Raw genomic sequence first — 21,231 nt, forward strand, 5'->3', positions numbered from 1 at the left:
TGACTTGTTCCAATGTCGTCTTTTAAAACGTAAAAACAAACTTGAATAAAGATATAAAATAGATATTAGAGGGAATTATGAGCTGAACGGTAATAAAAGAGTTTATGTTTAGTTCTTTCACGTGGTATTGACTGCTACATCGTGACATCCTTAAAGAGATTATTATATAAATTAACTTCTAATATTAACACTTAAACATGTAGAATCAACCCTGAAACCTGAGGTTTAGTTAAACGTTTATTAACGACTAACCAAAGTGAGAAGCAGTGAATGTGAGAGGAGCATTACGTCACCGCGAGCCGCCTGCCAGCTGTTAATGGGAAACTATAACATAAGCAGTAATTACCCCCATAGGGCCGTCAAACTATCATTTACAGCCGTCTCCTCTTTTCCATAGCTTATAGTGAAAAGGGCGCGGACGAGGAAAGTGTGTGTGAACACGAGACAGTTTTAATTAATGCTCAGGTGAATAGATGAGGCTGAGGCACGGATTTTATTGTGCAAAAAAAAAAAACCTGGCAAAGCACCCAAAGGCGTTACCAGCAATCTTTTGGAAACGTCTCCTAACAAAGCACAGCCGGGCACGTTTGTCACGACTCACCAGCGTTGGCTGTCGTCCCGTGAGAGAGCGGGGAGAGACAAACGGCTCGACTGGATGCGAAGCCTCGAAGCAGACGAGACTCGAGAACGTTTTAAAGCAAATGAGCTGCTCTGCTTCAGTGCCAGCAAAACATAAGAATGAAGAAGTCTCATGCACAGCCTTCATCGGGCTGATCCACGTCAACATGTCAGTCGTGTTAAAGCACCGCAGAGTGTGAAGTACTCACTGTTTCTGGAGGAGGTTCTGCTGCTGCTGCCGGTACGACTCGATGGTGTGCTGCGGCAGATACTGCATGAGCTCCAGAGACTCTTTGATTTTACCAAAATCTCATAAATTTCACGGCCTTTGATCTGTGAGGGAAAGAAAGAGCGGTGGTCAGTAACAGCAGCTTTCAGCATCTGCTGGTCCTGATGTGACGGCACGATCATCTATCACAATCATCTATCACGATCCTCTATCACGATCATCTATCACGATCATCTATCACGATATATCACAATCATCTATCACAATCATATATCACGATCATCTATCACAATATATCATGATCATCTATCACGATCATCTATCACGATCATCTATCACAATCCTCTATCACGATCATCTATCACGATATATCACAATCATCTATCACAATCATATATCACGATCATCTATCACAATATATCATGATCATCTATCACGATCATCTATCACGATCATCTATCACGATCATCTATCACAATCCTCTATCACGATCATCTATCACGATATATCACAATCATCTATCACAATCATATCACGATCATCTATCACAATATATCATGATCATCTATCAACGATCATCTATCACGATCATCTATCACGATCATCTATCACAATCATCTATCACGATATATCACGATCATCTATCACGATATATCACGATCATCTATCACGATCATCTATCATGATCATCTATCACAATCATCTATCACGATCATCTATCACGATATATCACAATCATCTATCACGATATATCACAATCATCTATCACAATATATCACGATCATCTATCACGATCATCTATCACGATATATCACAATCATCTATCACGATATATCACAATCATCTATCACAATCCTCTGTCACGATCATCTATCACGATATATCATGATCATCTATCACGATCATCTATCACGGTCCATCTATCACAATCATCTATCACGATATATCACAATCATCTATCACGATCATCTATCACGATCATCTATCACGATCATCTATCACGATATATCAAGATCATCTATCACGATCATAAATCACAATATATCACGATCATCTATCACGATATATCACAATCATCTATCACAATATATCACGATCATCTATCACGATCATCTATCACAATCATCTATCACGATATATCAAGATCATCTATCACGATCATCTATCACAATCATCTATCACGATATATCAAGATCATCTATCACGATCATAAGTCACGATATATCACGATCATCTATCACAATATATCACGATCATCTATCACGATCATCTATTACGATCATCTATCACGATATATCACAATCATCTATCACAATCATCTATCACGATCATCTATCACGATATATCACAATCATCTATCACGATATATCACGATCATCTATCGCGATCTATCACCTATCACAAGTATTTATTGATTTTAGCGGGAAAACTACTAATATTTATGTTTTCACTTCCATTTTGTGCAACATTTCTACTAATGTATAAATTAGGGCTGCAGGACATTGGAAAGAACTGCATTACAATATTATTTACACGTTTTGTAAGAAACATTTTCAATGTTAATGCTCGATCTGGTGCTGTTGAAGCAAAATGAAGATGTTTGATAAACGTTTGAACATAAAGACTTTGGCTGTGTAGATGTGAATGCTGCAGACATGTCTGCCTCTTAAAGCTGTTAACAATGTTTGGATGCACTTTGCTTCTATAAGCCAACCACGTGTTCCACATGAAGCTGCTTCCTTCACCAGCTACTGGTGGTGCGTTCAGGGAGCCGCTTACAAATAAAATCCCTTCTGCATTTTATTCTGACAAACACGCAGCCAGAGAGAACTGGTTAGACATCATCCGTGTTGGGAAAACGTCTTTGCTAATAATATGATTCATGATACTGTGTATTTTTGAGACATTATTATAAATGTTTTGTTACATGTATGTTACTTATACACACAATTTTTATTTTATGATATTTCTTAGAATAATTGTTAATCAATTTTATAAATGTTATTTTTTTCTTGTTCACATTTTTATTTTATTTTATATACTTAATATTTGTTGATTGTATTTAGTTGTATTAATCTGAATCTGCAAAGTAACTGAAGCTGAAAAGTATAATATTTCCTCTGAGATGGAGTACAAGTATAAAGTAGCATTAAAAGGAAATACTAAAGTAAAAGAAGCTCAACAATACAAACAATGTTTTAAAGTCACTTACAGGCAAACAAAAAACCTCCTCGTCTGTCGATCTTCTCTTCTTGATGGTGGACATCTGTATGCCGTGGGAAACCTGGCGGAAACCTGCGAAGAGGAGAGAAGAGTGTGTGAGTGTGAGTGTGTGAGTGTGTGAGTGTGTGAGTGTGAGTGTGTGAGTGTGTGAGTGTGTGAGTGTGTGTGTGTGAGAGTGTGTGAGTGTGAGAGTGTGTGAGTGTGTGTGTGTGAGTGTGTGAGTGTGAGAGTGTGAGTGTGTGAGTGTGTGTGTGTGTGTGAGTGTGAGAGTGTGTGAGTGTGTGAGTGTGTGTGTGTGAGAGTGTGTGTGAGTGTGAGTGTGAGAGTGTGTGAGTGTGAGAGTGTGAGTGTGTGAGTGTGTGTGTGTGTGTTGTGTGTGTGTGTGTGTGTGTGAGTGTGAGTGTGTGAGTGTGAGTGTGTGAGTGTGTGAGTGTGTGAGTGTGTGTGGTGTGAGTGTGTGCGTGTGTGCGTGTGCGTGTGTGCGTGTGGTGAGTGTGTAGTGTGTGCGTGTGTGTGTGTAGTGTGTGCGTGTGTTAGTGTGCGTGTGTGCGTGTGTGCGTGTGTGCGTGTGCGTGTGTGAGTTTGCGTGTGTGCGTTGTGCGTGTGTGCGTGTTGTGTTGCGCGTGTGTGAGTGTGCGCGTGTGTGAGTGTGTTCGTGTGTGTGTGTGAGCGTGTGTGTGCGTGTGCGTTGAGCGTGTGTGCGTGTGAGAGTGTGAGTGTGTGAGTGTGTGTGTGTGTGTGAGTGTGAGTGTGAGAGTGTGTGAGTGTGAGAGTGTGAGTGTGTATGTGTGTGTGTGTGAGTGTGAGTGTGAGAGTGTGTGAGTGTGAGAGTGTGTGAGTGTGAGAGTGTGTGAGTTGTGAGTGTGTGTGTGTGTTGTGTGTGTGTGGTAGTGTGAGTGTGAGAGTGTGTGAGTGTGAGTGTGTGTGTGTGTGTGTGTGTGTGAGTGTGAGTGTGAGAGTGTGTGAGTGTGAGAGTGTGTGAGTGTGAGAGTGTGTGAGTGTGATGTGTGGTGTGTGACTTTTAGCGTGTGAGTTGTGTGTTGTTGTTTGTGTGTGTGAGTGTGAGAGTGTGTGAGTGTGAGAGTGTGTGAGTGTGAGAGTGTGTGAGTGTGAGAGTGTGTGAGTGTGAGAGTGTGTGAGTGTGAGTGTGTGAGTGTTGTGTGAGTGTGAGTGTGTTGTGTGAGAGTGTGAGCGTGTGTGTTTTTGTGTTGTGTGTGTGTGAGTGTGAGTGTGCGCGTGTGTGCGTGTGCGCGTGTGTGTGTGAGCGTTGTGCTGTGAGGTGTGGTGCGTGGGGTGCGTGTGTGCGTGTGCTGTGTGCGTGTGCGTGTGTGGTGTGCGCGTGTGCGCGTGTGCCTGTGTGCCTGTGTGAGTGTGTGCGTGCGTGTGTGAGTGTGTGAGTGTGTGAGTGTGAGAGTGTGAGCCGTGTGAGAGTGTGAGTGTGTGAGTGTGTGAGTGTGTGACTGTGTGACTGTGTGAGTGTGTGAGTGAGTGTGTGCGTGTGTGCGTGTGTGCGTGTGCCGGACGTGTGTGACGAGTGGTGCGCGTGTGAGCCGTGTGTGTGCGTGTGTGAGTGTGTGGCGTGTGTGCCAGTGTTGGGTAGCGTGTGTGAGTGTGAGTGTGTGAGTGTGTGAGTGTGAGAGTGTGTGAGTGTGAGTGTGAGTGTGTGAGTGTGTGAGTGTGAGAGTGTGTGAGTGTGAGAGTGTGTGTGTGTGTGAGTGTGTGACTGTGTGACTGTGTGAGTGTGTGAGTGAGTGTGTGAGTGTGTGAGTGTGTGAGTGTGTGAGTGTGAGAGTGTGAGTCGTACCATCACTGCTCTTTGTGGCGTCCGTTACATGCTGCTTGCGGATGCTGTCCTCGTCTGCCTTCCTGTCTCGGCCCGGGCAGGCGCAGATCCTGGCCTCGAAGCACCGGCGGCCTAATACCTGACCACTGGGAGGAAAAGACAGCGGGTGAGACACAATCCAGCTGCTGATCTGGAGGCGCGACAGGCGGGATGATGAAGTTTCTTACTCTCTGGTCTCCAGAGTCACGATGATGAGAATCGGGCGCCGGTTCATCCCCCCCACGCAGCTCGAGTTGCACATGAAGTTGTACAAAATTGTGGTAAATTCTGTTCCCACCTGAGAGAGGAGGACAACACGGACGCTGAGTGACACGCACAGAAGATAATACATACAATACATTTACAACTTTAGTTTCTCTTTCACTTTCTGTCATCACATAAATCTAAAATATGAATCTGTGATTTCAGGCGAGGAAAACACGATTCCTTCGTTGCCCCAGGACAACTTTAAAGACGAGTAAAAACTTCAAATGATCATCAGCTAATGCAGCGCGGCTTTTAATTATATCCTCTCTTAATGGTGACTTACCTAATATTTATTTCTGAATGATTAACCTTGTTTATCGTAACTTGTCACCTAATTGTTATTATATTTTGTATATTTATGTTCCTTATACACATTTTCTATTTTGTACACTGAGGGGCTTCAGCTCACACACTGAGGGGCTGCAGCTCACACACTGAGGGGCTGCAGCTCACACACTGAGGGGCTGCAGCTCACAGCTCACACACTGAGGGGCTTCAGCTCACACACTGAGGGGCTGCAGCTCACAGCTCACACACTGAGGGGCTTCAGCTCACACACTGAGGGGCTGCAGCTCACAGCTCACACACTGAGGGGCTGCAGCTCACACACTGAGGGGGCTGCAGCTCACACACTGAGGGGCTGCAGCTCACAGCTCACACACTGAGGGGCTGCAGCTCACACACTGAGGGGCTGCAGCTCACAGCTCACACACTGAGGGGCTTCAGCTCACACACTGAGGGGCTGCAGCTCACACACTGAGGGGCTTCAGCTCACACACTGAGGGGCTGCAGCTCACACACTGAGGGGCTTCAGCTCACACACTGAGGGGCTGCAGCTCACACACTGAGGGGCTGCAGCTCGCACACTGAGGGGCTTCAGCTCACACACTGAGGGGCTGCAGCTCACACACTGAGGGGCTTCAGCTCGCACACTGAGGGGCTTCAGCTCACACACTGAGGGGCTGCAGCTCACACACTGAGGGGCTTCAGCTCACACACTGAGGGGCTTCAGCTCGCACACTGAGGGGCTGCAGCTCGCACACTGAGGGGCTTCAGCTCGCACACTGAGGGGCTTCAGCTCGCACACTGAGGGGCTGCAGCTCACACACTGAGGGGCTGCAGCTCACACACTGAGGGGCTGCAGCTCACACACTGAGGGGCTGCAGCTCGCACACTGAGGGGCTGCAGCTCGCACACTGAGGGGCTTCAGCTCGCACACTGAGGGGCTGCAGCTCGCACACTGAGGGGCTGCAGCTCGCACACTGAGGGGCTGCAGCTCACACACTGAGGGGCTGCAGCTCACACACTGAGGGGCTGCAGGTGGAGGAGGTGAAGTGTCAGCTCACCTGTGGAGGTTCGTAAGGAACTAAGACGCTCTGTCTCCCAGTGATGGAGTCCTCCACATACTGGGCGTGGTTGTTCCCCTCCACGCGGATCAGGTGGCTCGGAGGAGCGATCTGACCTGGAAGCAACACGGGGCGGGTCATCAAACATGCTTACCGGGGGGGGAGTAACTAAGTACTTGTACTTTACTGGAGTATTTCTACTTTGTACTACTACTCCACTACTCAGGGTAAATACTGTACTTTGTATGATGATCATGATCGTGCTGCAGTACTATACTACTCAGCAGTACACAAAGTATTTCACCTTGGCTGCACATTAAAATATATACATGAGAGATACAAAACTGATATAGTAAAAGTAGTAACACTACATTGTAAAAGTACTCTGTTAGAAGTAAAAGTCCTGCCAGACTTTATATAGACATAACATACCAAAAGTGCTTATTGTGAGTCATTTCAGAATCATATATATTACACTGGATTATCACTATTGATGCCATTAATGTGTTGGTTAAATGTGGAGCCAATTTAAATTAGATTTTACCTTAATAATATATCATAGTTTATATTTTATATTTACTAATAATCTGAATCTGTAAAGTAACTAAAGCTGTCAGATGAATGTCGTAGAGTAGAAGTGTATACAATACAAGTACCTCAAAACAGTTACATATAGAGAGAGAGGGAGAGAGGCGAGAGATAGGAGAGAGGAGAGAGAGGGAGAGAAGGAGAGAGAACGAGAGAGAAGAGAGAATAGAGAAGAGGAAGAGGGAGAGAGAGAGGGGATGAGATATTCCTTCTCTCTTTCTCTCTTCTTTCTTTATTTAGAAGAAGAAGAAAGAGAGAAGATCTCTCCTCTCTCCTATCTCTCTCTTTCTCTTCTCTCTCTCTTTCTCTCTTTATCCCCTTCCCTCTCTCCCTCTCTCTCTCTTTCTTGTCTCTCTCTCTTTCTTCTCTCTCCCTCTCTTTCTTCTCTCTCCCTCCCTGTCTCTCTCTCTCTCTCTCTCTCTTTCTCCTCTCTTTCTCTCTCTCCTCCCTCTCTCTCCCTCTTTCTCTCTTCTCTCTCTCTTTCTTCTCTCTCTCCTCCCTCTCTCTCTCTCTCTCTCCTCTCTCTCTCTCCCTCTCTCTTTCTTCTCTCTCTCTCCCTCTCTCTTTCTCTCTCTCTCTCTCTCTCTCTCTCTCTCTCTCTCTCTCTCTCAATATCTCTTTATTATATCTCTCTCCTATCTCTACTATCCCTATACCCTCTTTACACCGGCGTCTTTTTAGTGTAATTTCTACTTTTACTAGAGTCAGAACTTATAGAATAATTACTGAAACATGAGCGATGATTTAGTTTCTTACCGTCGTTGAACTCGCGGCTCAGCTCGTGGTTCGGGCAGCGCTTCACCACTTCGGTCACATGTTCGGCTTTCTTGTAAACGGGCATGGCTCTGATGACGGCGCCCTGCGGGGGGTTGGTCAGGACTTTGATCTGAATGGGACATGTCTTGGCGATTTGGCAGTATAACTTCTTCAGGTCTGTCGAGTACTGGAAGAGAACACACAAGAGGAAAAAGATGAAACAACAAACGCAGATAAAGTCACAATATTTGTACATGTATCGACCTCTGTAACACCTGCTGCCTGGACTGTGCACTTCTGGTTTCCCCCGAAGCATAAAAAAAGGGGTTAAAGACAAGACTGTGATTATGGCCTACTTAAAGAAACACACACACGTTCTGGGGCTACGAGTGTGTGTTGGGGAAACCTCAAAGATGTCTCACGAGAGCCTCTGGGACTTCCGTGGAGGAGCGCCATAAAACGGACCCCTCCAGCAGCAATTAAACTCACAGGACTGGCTTTCATCTTTGGGGGGGGGGGGGGGGGGGGGGGGGGGGTTCACTCATCACACAGAGCAGAGCTTCTTCTTCTGGGGCTGCATGTTAATGACTCAGTTTTGTGCAGGAATGATCACCTGGTGCCAAAGTGTGATGTTTGCTCACGAAATGGATCAAATTCAAGGTATTTTTACTAATAGGCAGAACAAAACTGACACACACCCCCCCCCCACACTCCACACACACCCCCCCCCCCACCCCCCCAGCAGGAGGTCACTAATCAGCAGGTCTTTGGAAGTCTTTGCTTAAAGTTTCCTGTTTAAAGTATAATATCTATCTTTAAATGTGAACAAGCTTTTCTCTCAGACACATTAGAGCAGGGGGGGTCAAACTCTTTTAGTTCAGGCGCAAATGATCAAAACAACACATTTCTACACTTTGCAAAGTCATCCTGCATGTTTGACACCCCTGCATTAAAGTGTCTCTAAATGTTTCTATTTCACTTTCGTCTTTTATATTATGTATATTATTTCAGTTGCATATTATGTTCATTTCCAAAGATGTATGAAATCCCACAGAAGTCAAACGAACTGTTAAAGTCTGAACTACAAAGCGGTTTGTAAGCAAACGCTTGAAATGTGTAGAATGCATTCAGCTGTTTGTCATCAACAAAAACAAAAAGCACCTCAAGCGATTTATAATTGAGGACGTTTTATTACACTTTGCTGTTTCCATAAATCTTTTCTCCACTACTTTACAAAGTGCGGCTTGTTCACGTCGCAGGTCTGAGAGATGCTGGTCGGCTCTGTGAAGCCTGATCCGCACTGAAACATCACAAAGACTGAATTGTTACTAATGGGCAGAAAGCAACTGTGTAAACAAACCATTCAAGTCACGGCTGTGTGCGCAGCTTAGAGTCCTCTGTGTGCAGGACACACGGGGGGGGGGGGGGGGGGGGGGGGGGCTGAAGATCATTGTGAAAGCCGCTCGGGGCTGTTCCAGAACAATGCAACATAAAAAAAGATTCCACCTTGATTAAGTTTGCTTCCAACGAAAAGAGGATCTCGTCCCAGTACCTGTCTGCTGCACTTTACATGTTTCACAAGCTTGGCACGGACATCTCCTCCCCGGGCACGACTCCGCCTTTCATCAGGACGAACCCAAAACAGCCGCTTCTCAGCTCCGCACATTATCACTCACTAAACTCACGTTAACTTCACATCATATTAAATGAAAAATAATCGCCATAATCGGTTCATCTTGAAAAGTTTTCATGCAGAAACGTCTTTAAAAAGATGTTTTCAGCCTCAAATGTGAAGATTTGCTGCTTTTCTGTTTTATACATTAAAGTGACAAAACAGGACATTTAAAGACAAACTTTAGACTATTTTATAAACCAAACCATTGATGGATAATGAGAATAATCTTTAGTTGCAGCTGACAGTAAGACAGTGTAATAAAATCAAAGTGTGCATGTACGTCAACACAACGTCTGAACTGATTCTCCCTTAAAATCAAAGCAGCTTTTTCTAAAAAGAAAGCAAAGAGAAAAGTGGAAGATGAATGGTTGTAGTTGTCGCCTCGCTCCTAACCTGATACCCCCCGTACGCCCCTGTCAGTCAGCTAAATGAGGTGAAGAAGCCACGCAGAGAGACGGGTGGAAAGAGCAAAAGAGAAAGAGAGACGTGTCGCTGTGTAAAGGGTCAGTACGTAGTGTTTGGAATAATTACGGGGTGGTTTGGTGTAGCTGAAGGCGAAAACAACACAACTCAGATCTAATCAGAGATGATGGAGGCAGAAAGTTTGTTCAGATCATATCCACACACACACACACACAGACACACACACACACAACACACACAACACACACACACACACACACACACACACACACACACACACACACACACACACACACACACACACACCAGAGGACCATCCCAGCCCTGGAGGTACAAACTTTGAGCTCACACACAACTATGTGCTGCTGCTGTGTTTGCTCAGCAGTGAGAGCAGGAGCTGCTGCTGACGGCTGAAAGCAGCGACTGGCTAAAGCTCACAGTGCGGAGGGTGGAGGACAGCCGGTTGACTGATGGGATTCGGTGGCTCACACAGGGCGCGGTGCTCAGGTGTTAACATGTAATTATGAGCCTTTCATTGGTCACAATGTGAATTGCACAGCCAAAGGAACACACGGCGCACAATACAGAGCTGCTTAATCACCAGCGTTTGAAAGAAAAACTTTTCTGTGCAAGAAGACGCACACGTGACGCATCGCTTTCAACTGGCACATGTGCATGGGGGGGATTACTGACCGGGCACAGGAGCCCAAAGTGTCAGGCCCTCTTACAAAATGTCACTCAAAGAGACTCGTACCAACCAGGAAGAGACTCAAGATACACAAAAAACTACATAATGTGGCAAAACTACCATAGACAAAGAATAACTACAAAAAGACCAAAACAATTACAAAGAGACACAAAGACTCACGACGGGGCAAAATTACCCCAAGGACGCACAAAGAGACAAAAGACGACTACAAAGAGACACAAAACGACTACAAAGAGTCACAAAAACGACTACAAAGAGACACAAAACGACTACAAAGAAACACAAAATGACTAGAGACACAAAATGACTACAAAGAAACACAAAATGACTACAAAGAGACACAAAACGACTACAAAGAGACACAAAACGACTACAAAGAACGACTACAAAGAGACACAAAACGACTACAAAGAAACACAAAATGACTACAAAGAGACACAAAATGACTACAAAGAGACACAAAATGACTACAAAGAGTCACAAAACGACTACAAAGAGTCACAAAACGACTACAAAGAGACACAAAACGACTACAAAGAAACACAAAATGACTAGAGACACAAAATGACTACAAAGAAACACAAAATGACTAGAAAGAGACACAAAATGACTACAAAGAGACACAAAACGACTACAAAGAGACACAAAACGACTACAAAGAACGACTACAAAGAGACACAAAACGACTACAAAGAAACACAAAATGACTACAAAGAGACACAAAACGACTACAAAGAGACACACAATGAATACAAAGAGACACAAAATGACTACACAGAGACACAGACTGACTACAAAGAGACACATAATGACTACAAAGAGACACAAATGACTACAAAGAGACACATAATGACTACAAAGAGACACAGAATGACTACAAAGAGACACAAAATTATTACAAAGAGACACAAAGTGACTAAAAAGAGACACAAAATGACTACAAAGAGACACAGAATGACTACAAAGAGACACAAAATTATTACAAAGAGACACAAAATGACTAAAAAGAGACACAAAATGACTAAAAAGAGACACAAAATGACTACAAAGAGACACAAAATGACTACAAAGAGACACAGAATGACTACAAAGAGAAACAAAATGACTAAAAAGAGACACAAAATGACTACAAAGAGACACAAAATAAAAAGAACACAAAATGACTAAAAAGAGACACAAAATGACTACAAAGAGACACATAATGACTACAAAGAGACACAAAATTACTACAAAGAGACACACAATGACTACAAAGAGACACAAAATTACTACAAAGAGACACAAAATTACTACAAAAGCGACACAAAATTACTACAAAGAGACACACAATGCTTACAAAGAGACATCAAAATTACTAAAGAGACACAGAATGACTACAAAGACACAGAATGACTACCAAAGACACACAATGACTACAAAGATAACATAATGACTTACAAAGAGACACATAACAGACTACAAAGAGACACAAAATGACTACAAAGAGACACAAAATGACCACAAAGAGACACAAAATGACTACAAAGACACAAAATGACTACAAAGAGACACAAAATGACCACAAAGAGACACAAAATGACTACAAAAGACACAAAAATGACTACAAAGAGACACAAAATTGACACAAGACACCAAAATGACCTACCAAAGCACACAAAATGACTACAAAGACACACAATGACAAATGACTAAAAGAGACACAAAATTACTACAAAGAGACACAAAATGACTACAAAGAGACACAAATTACTACAAAGAGACACACAATGACTACAAAGAGACACAAATTACTACAAAGAGACACAGAATGACTACAAAGAGACACACAATGACTACAAAGAGACACAAAATGACCACAAAGAGACACAAAATGACTACAAAGAGACACAAATGACTACAAAGAGACACAAAATGACCACAAAGAGACACAAAATGACCACAAAGACCACAAAATGACTACAAAGACGACACAAAATGACTACAAAGAGACACAAAATGACCACAAAGACACAAAATGACTACAAAGACACACAAAATGACTACAAAGAGACACAAAATGACCACAAAGACACAAAATGACTACAAAGACACACAAAATGACTACAAAGAGCACACAAAATGACTCCAAAGAGACACAAAATGACTACAAAGACACACAAAATGACTACAAAGACACACAAAATGACTACAAAGACACACAAAATGACTACAAAGAGACACAAAATGACACAAAATGACTACAAAGACACAAAATGACCACAAAGAGACACAAAATGACTACAAAGACACAAAATGACTACAAAGAGACACAAAATGACCACAAAGAGACACAAAATGACCACAAAGACACAAAATGACTACAAAGACACAAAATGACCTACAAAGAGACACAAAATGACCACAAAGAGACACAAAATGACTACAAGAGACACAAAATGACCACAAGAGACACAAAATGACTACAAAAAGGGGCAAAACCACCATAGACAAAACAATAACTGCAAAGAAACCATGACACGAAACACAAAGAGGCTCAACAACTATAAACTATATTTTGCTCCTGTGTTTTTGGAAGTGAAAAAAGAAAACGAAGTTTGACCTTAAGTGGCAGCGTCTACAAACACGACCTTCTGCTGCTGAACGACTCAGGACGCAGAAGATGAGCTCGTAAGCTGCTGTAATAATGAAAATATGTTCTTATGATAATCTGCAACATACAATTTGTTCTGTACAGTGATGCATGTGTGCAATTACTTTCTAACACACACACACACACACACACACACACACACACACACACACACACACACACACACACACACACTTCCCGTGCGGCGCAGGTTGGGGCAGGCCCACAGCTGTAGCGTTCCTCTCTCCCTGACAGGCGCTGCGGGCGCATGCAGAAGTCAAGTCCTGACAAACATCAGGCCTTAAACAAGCACAGTTTGGCGCCTCTGGTCTTGTCTTCTTCATACCTGACATGTCGTGTCCTGCCCGGAGCTTCTCCCAAACCTGTTTAATTCAACAATAACGCAACTCTCCTCTTTCCTTTGAAACAGAAGTAAAACACCTGCTTCTTGGAGGAAACTCTGGCGTGAAAATGTAAAGTTTTAGAGGATCTTTGTCTCTGTTTGAGTCTTTAAAAACAAACATTGTTATGTTGTAGAGTTCAGCAGCCGTCTTGACCACGCTGAGTGATGACACCTGTCCTGAGGCCAAACCTGTACGCTGACATGTGCTGTCATGTTTGTGTGGCCGGCGCTGAAAGAGTCAAATATGCATCTGTCATTTGGGACGTCAGCCGAGTTCAGAGCATTAAACCCAAAAGATTGTGTTCTTCCAAAAAACCCTGATTTAAATCACTGCAGTCGTTCATTAAGGCGGTTTGTTTGAGGAAGCTTTGAAGCCGCCAACAGGTTTGTGTGTTTCTAAACTTCATACAAAGATTTGATTCTTTGAATGTTTTCTGCTGCAGTCTCTGAAACAAGGCTTGTTTAATAAAGAAGAATCCTGTAATCTAAACTGCAAGAGAATGGGCTTTCCACAACCATTATGAAGACATCCCATCACCCAGATCATAAAAAACATAAAAACTCTGCCTTTAAAAAAAATTCCCCTCCACCTTTTCCCATCTGTAGCTTTTAGGGCTTGTCTCGCTCCCCGAGTCGGGCGAGTCGGGACAAGCTTCTTGACACAAACAAGTCTCAGCCCCATCTCGTGAGGCGTGGGACGGGCCCGCAGATGTTCCCGGGACAAGCTGTGTCTTGCTGCCTTTCGCTGGAACACTCTTCTCTTTGAGCATTGGAGGCCTCTCTTCCTCCTCCTCCTGCGGCGCAATGTGAGATGCAACCATCAAGCTTAACCGCTCTCAAAAAGACAGAGCCCCACTCCGAGAGCACAGGGTTCAGGAAAGAGGCACGCAGTATTTACACACGTATTATCTACAGGCCCTCAATCCATTACTGTAATCCCTGCAGCTCTGCAGCGGCCCGGTGATAGCCCGACCCGTGACATTCCTCCCCCGATGTGGTGGCAGGTAATACGCACGGCAAACACGACCAATCTTCAGACACACAATAGCCGCCTCATTTGCCACACTCCATTAATTTAGTAAAGAAAAGAAAGTAAAACGGCTCTAATTCATTTGACCTGTGTTTGAAGAGTCAAAGAGTTCCATCTGAGGGGGGGGATTGGGAGCTAATTGAGACACGGCCCCCCCCGTCCTGAAGGAGGTACAAACCTGTACCTGTAATCATAGTTAAATATTATATTTCCAATATTCGTGCCTGGAAGTATCTTGTAAGACACCCCTACAGTGGACCATACCATTTCCTAACCATCATCAGTGCTTTAATGGAGACGCTGTAGATTAATATATATATATAATATATAATAATATATAATAATATCATCCACAGACTGCAGACGTTAAACAACATACTGGAAGATCGGAAGATTGTACAATTCACACTCTGGGAGTGCCAACAAGGAAACAATGTGGGTGCAGTTCTGGGAAATGTTGCACCTCTGTGTGTGTGTGTGTGTGTGTGTGTGTGTGTGTGTGTGTGTGTGTGTGTGTGTGTGTGTGTGTGTGTGTGTGTGTGTGTGTCACAGTCATCCTAGACAGGAAGAGGTTAAGGTGTGGGTTGGGGATTAGGTGTGTCTCCATAAGAACAGTCATCAAAAAGCTCAGTACACACAGTCCACTAAATCCTGTGGAAGATCCCGCAGGCCTTCAAAAAAAAGAAAAGAAGGAGCAGATCTGTGAAGCCGTGGTGGTGACATCTTCAGTGGCTCGCTGCCAGATACTGGGACCACATTACGGGACGTTGGCCACTAAATGAGAAACACTGCCGGATGAATGTGTTGTTCACTGTTCAGAGGAACTTCTGTGAGAAGAAAGCAGGAAGCAAAGAACGTTGTGTCGTCCGTGAACTGAATGAATCCTGCAGAGATCATTAATAACAGAAGTGTCGACTCGAGTCACGCAGTTGATCACGTTACACTCAACAAATCCAAAAACATTTGCTGCTTCACTTGGACTTCAACCTTTTGACTTCATATCTTCAAAGATCTAAAACTATGTTCTTTAAAAAGTGTGAACATTATTAATTCCCGACAGCATCCAGCTGCAGGAGAGGATCATGAAGCACTAACGTTACGTTATTGAGCGCCAGCTGGAAAAAATATCCTAAAGATAAGTTACGTACAAAAAACTAAACGAAAAATGAGTTGCAGTTTGGAAAACATGCGGGTCGAAAAATGGCGTTACATTTAGAGAAGAGCACATTACGACTTGTTTAGGACTCTTTTTATCTTAATTTGGAACTTTTTCATCTTAATTTGGAACTTTTTCATCTTAATTTGGAACTTTTTATCTTAATTTGGAACTTTTTATCTTAATTTGGAACTTTTTATCTTAATTTGGAACTTTTTATCTTAATTTGGAACTTTTTAGTCTTGATTTGAGGTTTAAGTGCAAAGACTTGAGACTTATTTGTGACAAATGATTTGGATCAGTTAATAGCGTCGTAAATGTTGGACGCAGGTCATATCTATTCATATCTTTATTTTATTTCATATCTTTTTAACTCATTATTGTTTTGTTGCCGGTATTATCAGACTTCACGTAGAACAATGTTGAGCAAATATGAGAAATCTCGTCCTTTTCTGTTTATTTTGAGTTGATAGTTGTTACTTAAACGAGTAAATCTGAAGTACCAGCAGTAATAAGCAACAATCCCCTGTGCAGTCAGACCAATCAAACCAGTCTTGCATCATGTGTTGTGACTGTGGGACGCTGCATGTGTCTGTGACGGGGACGCGTCTCAGGCTCGGGGCGTGCCGCTCACACCACACGCTGTTAACTTCCTCACAGTTGCACATCAGACAAACACTTTTGTTTTTGGACTGTGAAAATGAGAGGGATGAGTGAGGCAAGTGTGGGAATTGGGTAAATGTCACAATCCCACAGTTGGGGTGGCGTGGCCCGAGAGGAATAAGGTGAGCTGGGCCAGCACTCCCTGAGTTCAGCCTGGAAGGCACGCTGCGTTAAATTCACTGCATTAAACTCAGCAGGTATTTTCAAAAGTCCCTTTGGGCAAATCTGACAGTGAAGACTTTTAGTTACACTGATTAAACATTTTAATGAACATTTACATTCAGCCTCACTTTAAAGAAGCTCTGAGTAAAAAATAAATCTTATACATTACTTTTATTTTCCACTTCCTGAGTTAAACCTCTGAACCAGCTTCAGTCCGGATCATAACGACCAAATATTCATTCATTTTCAGAATGTTTCACCTCTCAATGGGAGTTTTTGACACGACGCCATTCACAAGAACTATATCGTAATGCGAGTTATGTAATCTGCAACCTGTCACACACACTGGGGCCAGACTGTGTGAGGGTGACACCTCCGTCACCTCCGATGTCCGCCAGGGTGCATTAATACACTGAAGTTGTGCGTCTTCTGCAGACACATAAACAACAGAGCAGGTGATGCAACAGCTGTCCCTCGGCTCTGTCATGCATAATGACAGAGCAGGAGGAGCTGGTTGTGCAGCTTTACGGAGCATCGCATGGCGACATGGAGCCACACAGAGCATCACCACACCTGGACCAACTGCTCACCTCTGTCATCAACAAAGAGCTGCAGAACTCAGCGGGTTGGGAGCGAAGTGGAGCGCAAACGTGACAAGAATGGGATGGCCGCGAGCTAAATGACGAGACATTACAGGAACAGAGAGGAGGCGTTTTAACATCCATCCACTTTATCTCCACGTCTGAGATTCAAATGAACAGAATAGGAAAATACTTTTAGGGTCTTGTGTTTACCAGAGATGTGCTCATAAGTTTCTTGGAAAAAAAGCTTAAAAAATGACGAATCGACTAAATAAATATTAATGTCAGCTGGTCGACTAAGAGGGCGTCGCCCTTTTTATGTTGTTTACTTCTTGTGTGCAAAAGGAAAACATTTGTCTTTGCTTTGCATGTGAAAGATCTGCTATTAAAACACATTTACATAAAAACACAGACCTTTCTTTGGGTCAAATACTTATTCTATCTTGTTCTTTGTTGTGGGAGTATTTAGTATTTTTCTTAATTGTTTTAGTTTAGTTTATATGTTGATATCTTGTGTTTGTTTTGGGACCATGTTGGACATTTCTGTTTCTTTTATCATCCATAAACAAAATGAAGTAATAGTAATACATAATATATAATGTTGTGTGCTGAGGTCGCAGGCTGGCGTCACAAAGTGTCCGTACTGACGGAGATATCTCTTTGCACAGAGACTCTGCACCTCTGCTTCGAGGGACGGCAGTCTCAGATTTAGACGTTTTTAACGGCACTAAGAATAACCTGTAAGACTTATATATATAATGTTCTCCCTCGCTCGACCGTACACTCGCAGAGTTGCATAAAATACATCGAACCTCGCTTGCGTTGCCTTGAACTGGCTTCAGCAATGCTGTGAAATCTTAGTTAAATGGCGTTAAGTGGTCCAGTGTGCAGCGACAGGGAAACAACACATCGGTGTTGCTGCTGATGTGTTGTTAGAGGAGGAAGAATTTACAACGTCGGAAATAAAAGATCCTTCTTCCAATGTCATTTTTTGAAAGATTGATTCAAGACCTTTTAATCCCGATGAAGGCCTTAAGTTTAGATTAATGAAGCTCATCAGCTCTTCATCAGGTGCCGTGTGATGTCTGAGCCTGAGGAAGAAATGCCTCGGCTCTCCTCCTGATCTGAAGCGATTCATCTCAAGTGACATTCTTCTTTGCCAGATGTAGTTGTGCAACCTGAGTCTGCCTGGAGCTCAGATTGATCAGATAAAGAGTTCAACCTCTACTCTGACAAATCACTGCCTCATACGATGTTAAAGAACAGCTGCTGTGTCTCTGTGGGTCAATATTCATCACAAACCTGCTCAGATTACACATATAACTGTGAAGAACTGACGTATGCTTCAGAATGTTTAGTCTAGTCTAAAAGGTGAACTCAGTGTGTAGAGAAGGAACTTACCTCTCGTGACAACGGATAAGACATGTTGGAAAACTTCTTTGTTATTCTTGGTTAAAGGAAAAGTTCAGTATTGTACGCTTATTGGCCGTCTTGCGGAGAGTTAGACGGGAAGATGAGAAGATGAATATGAGTTTATAAAAACTAACTGGCTGCCTGGAAACTGCTCCCGGCTAAGAAATAGTCATTTTCACACCTTCGGATTATATACTGATTGAACAAACAAGATATAACATGTTGATTAATGCTGTGCTGGATTTATTTATTTTTACCTTTTACCTTTTTTACCTTTGCGGCCGGGCGGTTTTATTACCTCCGCTCAGTTTCCGGCTGCGTTTGTGTGTCTGTCAGCAGGATTACTTGGTGGAAGGGTGTAACATGGGCCGAGGAAGAACCAATTACAATTTGGAGCACATCCGAATCACGGTGCGGTTACACAAATTATTTTTCACTTTTGTTATAACATTGTAAACTAGGGCATTTGTGCTGCGTTCATGTGCTGTCGGAATAATCGGAAAAAGGAGGCTTCTCAAGTCGGAACAACAACTATATCAACGTGTTTTTTAAGCTAAAACACATTTTCTTTGTAGCGTCCATGTTGTTTCGACATTACGTCTTAAAGCTCATGAACACACAGAAGAACAAATGAGACCAACTGAGAAGCACCTGAATGCACCATTGGCCTTGGTGGAGGTCTGCAGGATGTGTAGCTCTATACTGCAGGATGTGTAGCTCTATACTGCAGGATGTGTAGCTCTATACTGCAGGATGTGTAGCTCTATACTGCAGGATGTGTAGCTCTTTATACTGCAGGATGTGCAGCTCTATACTGCAGGATGTGTAGCTCTATACTGCAGGATGTGTAGCTCTATACTGCAGGATGTGTAGCTCTTTATACTGCAGGATGTGTAGCTCTATACTGCAGGATGTGTAGCTCTATACTGCAGGATGTGTAGCTCTATACTGCAGGATGTGTAGCTCTATACTGCAGGATGTGTAGCTCTTTATACTGCAGGATGTGCAGCTCTATACTGCAGGATGTGTAGCTCTATACTGCAGGATGTGTAGCTCTTTATACTGCAGGATGTGCAGCTCTATACTGCAGGATGTGCAGCTCTATACTGCAGGATGTGTAGCTCTATACTGCAGGATGTGTAGCTCTATACTGCAGGATGTGTAGCTCTTTATACTGCAGGATGTGCAGCTCTATACTGCAGGATGTGTAGCTCTATACTGCAGGATGTGCAGCTCTATACTGCAGGATGTGTAGCTCTATACTGCAGGATGTGTAGCTCTATACTGCAGGATGTGTAGCTCTATACTGCAGGATGTGTAGCTCTATACTGCAGGATGTGCAGCTCTATACTGCAGGATGTGCAGCTCTATATTGCAGGATGTGTAGCTCTATACTGCAGGATGTGTAGCTCTATACTGCAGGATGTGTAGCTCTATACTGCAGGATGTGTAGCTCTATACTGCAGGATGTGTAGCTCTATACTGCAGGATGTGCAGCTCTATACTGCAGGATGTGCAGCTCTATATTGCAGGATGTGTAGCTCTATACTGCAGGATGTGTAGCTCTATACTGCAGGATGTGTAGCTCTATACTGCAGGATGTGTAGCTCTATACTGCAGGATGTGCAGCTCTATATTGCAGGATGTGTAGCTCTTTATACTGCAGGATGTGTAGCTCTATACTGCAGGATGTGTAGCTCTATACTGCAGGATGTGTAGCTCTTTATACTGCAGGATGTGCAGCTCTATACTGCAGGATGTGTAGCTCTATACTGCAGGATGTGCAGCTCTATACTGCAGGATGTGTAGCTCTATACTGCAGGATGTGTAGCTCTATACTGCAGGATGTGTAGCTCTATACTGCAGGATAGTCCGATTTTCTCTTGCTAACGCTGATAAATAAGCGTCTTACCGTCCAGGTGGCAGACTTTGCTGTGCTCGACTGCTGGAAGGACACATCGAAGGTGTGGGTCCCGGCGTAGTCTGTGTTGGAGGGGATGGCCGGTGAGGGGGAAAGGGCGTCGAAGGTGGAGCTGGGCTGAGCGTAGGGTGAAGGGGCGGTCACGTTGTTCTGTGTATGCTCGTTGTTGTATGGGCTGGTGGAGGTCGAGCCGCCGTTCTGGATGCTCTGATCCATGCTGTTCAGGAGCCCCAGGTTTGTGTACTGCGACTGCAGACACGAAGGAGAAACAACAAAGAAACGTTTTCATTAATCACGAAGGGAAACAGTTCAAAATCAATCTTGAGCTGGAAAAATGTGATAAATTGTTGGATAATTAAGTTTTGTGACGCTTTATAAGAAGATCCTTGTAATAAGCGTTGATTAATAGATAATAAAGTTGTTTTGAACATTAGCTTTTATTATTTATGATATATTTGTAACTTTCTTGGTGTCCTTTTTTTAATTTAAATTATTTAAATTGTATTTAATTGTTTCCTTGTAAGCTTGTTTACATGTTACGTTGATTCCTCACATCATGAACAATAAAGTTAATACAACTATGTTAATAATAGCATCATAAACACGTGTATTGTTGG

General features: G+C 43.2%; 1 protein-coding gene across 1 annotated transcript in view; it reads right to left on the minus strand.

Annotated features, from left to right (window-relative positions):
• Positions 1-21,231, minus strand: part of LOC115007349 (tumor protein 63-like) — a 63,352-nt gene that overhangs the window by 6,227 nt on the left and 35,894 nt on the right. Inside the window, 8 exon segments of the mRNA XM_029430165.1 lie at positions 828-921; positions 924-951; positions 3,060-3,142; positions 4,875-4,999; positions 5,081-5,190; positions 6,506-6,621; positions 7,850-8,036; positions 20,606-20,863. Of these exon segments, the coding sequence (XP_029286025.1) occupies positions 828-921; positions 924-951; positions 3,060-3,142; positions 4,875-4,999; positions 5,081-5,190; positions 6,506-6,621; positions 7,850-8,036; positions 20,606-20,863 (1,001 nt within the window).

This window comes from Cottoperca gobio, chromosome 4 (genome assembly GCF_900634415.1).
Source record: "Cottoperca gobio chromosome 4, fCotGob3.1, whole genome shotgun sequence".
Classification (NCBI taxonomy): domain Eukaryota; kingdom Metazoa; phylum Chordata; class Actinopteri; order Perciformes; family Bovichtidae; genus Cottoperca; species Cottoperca gobio.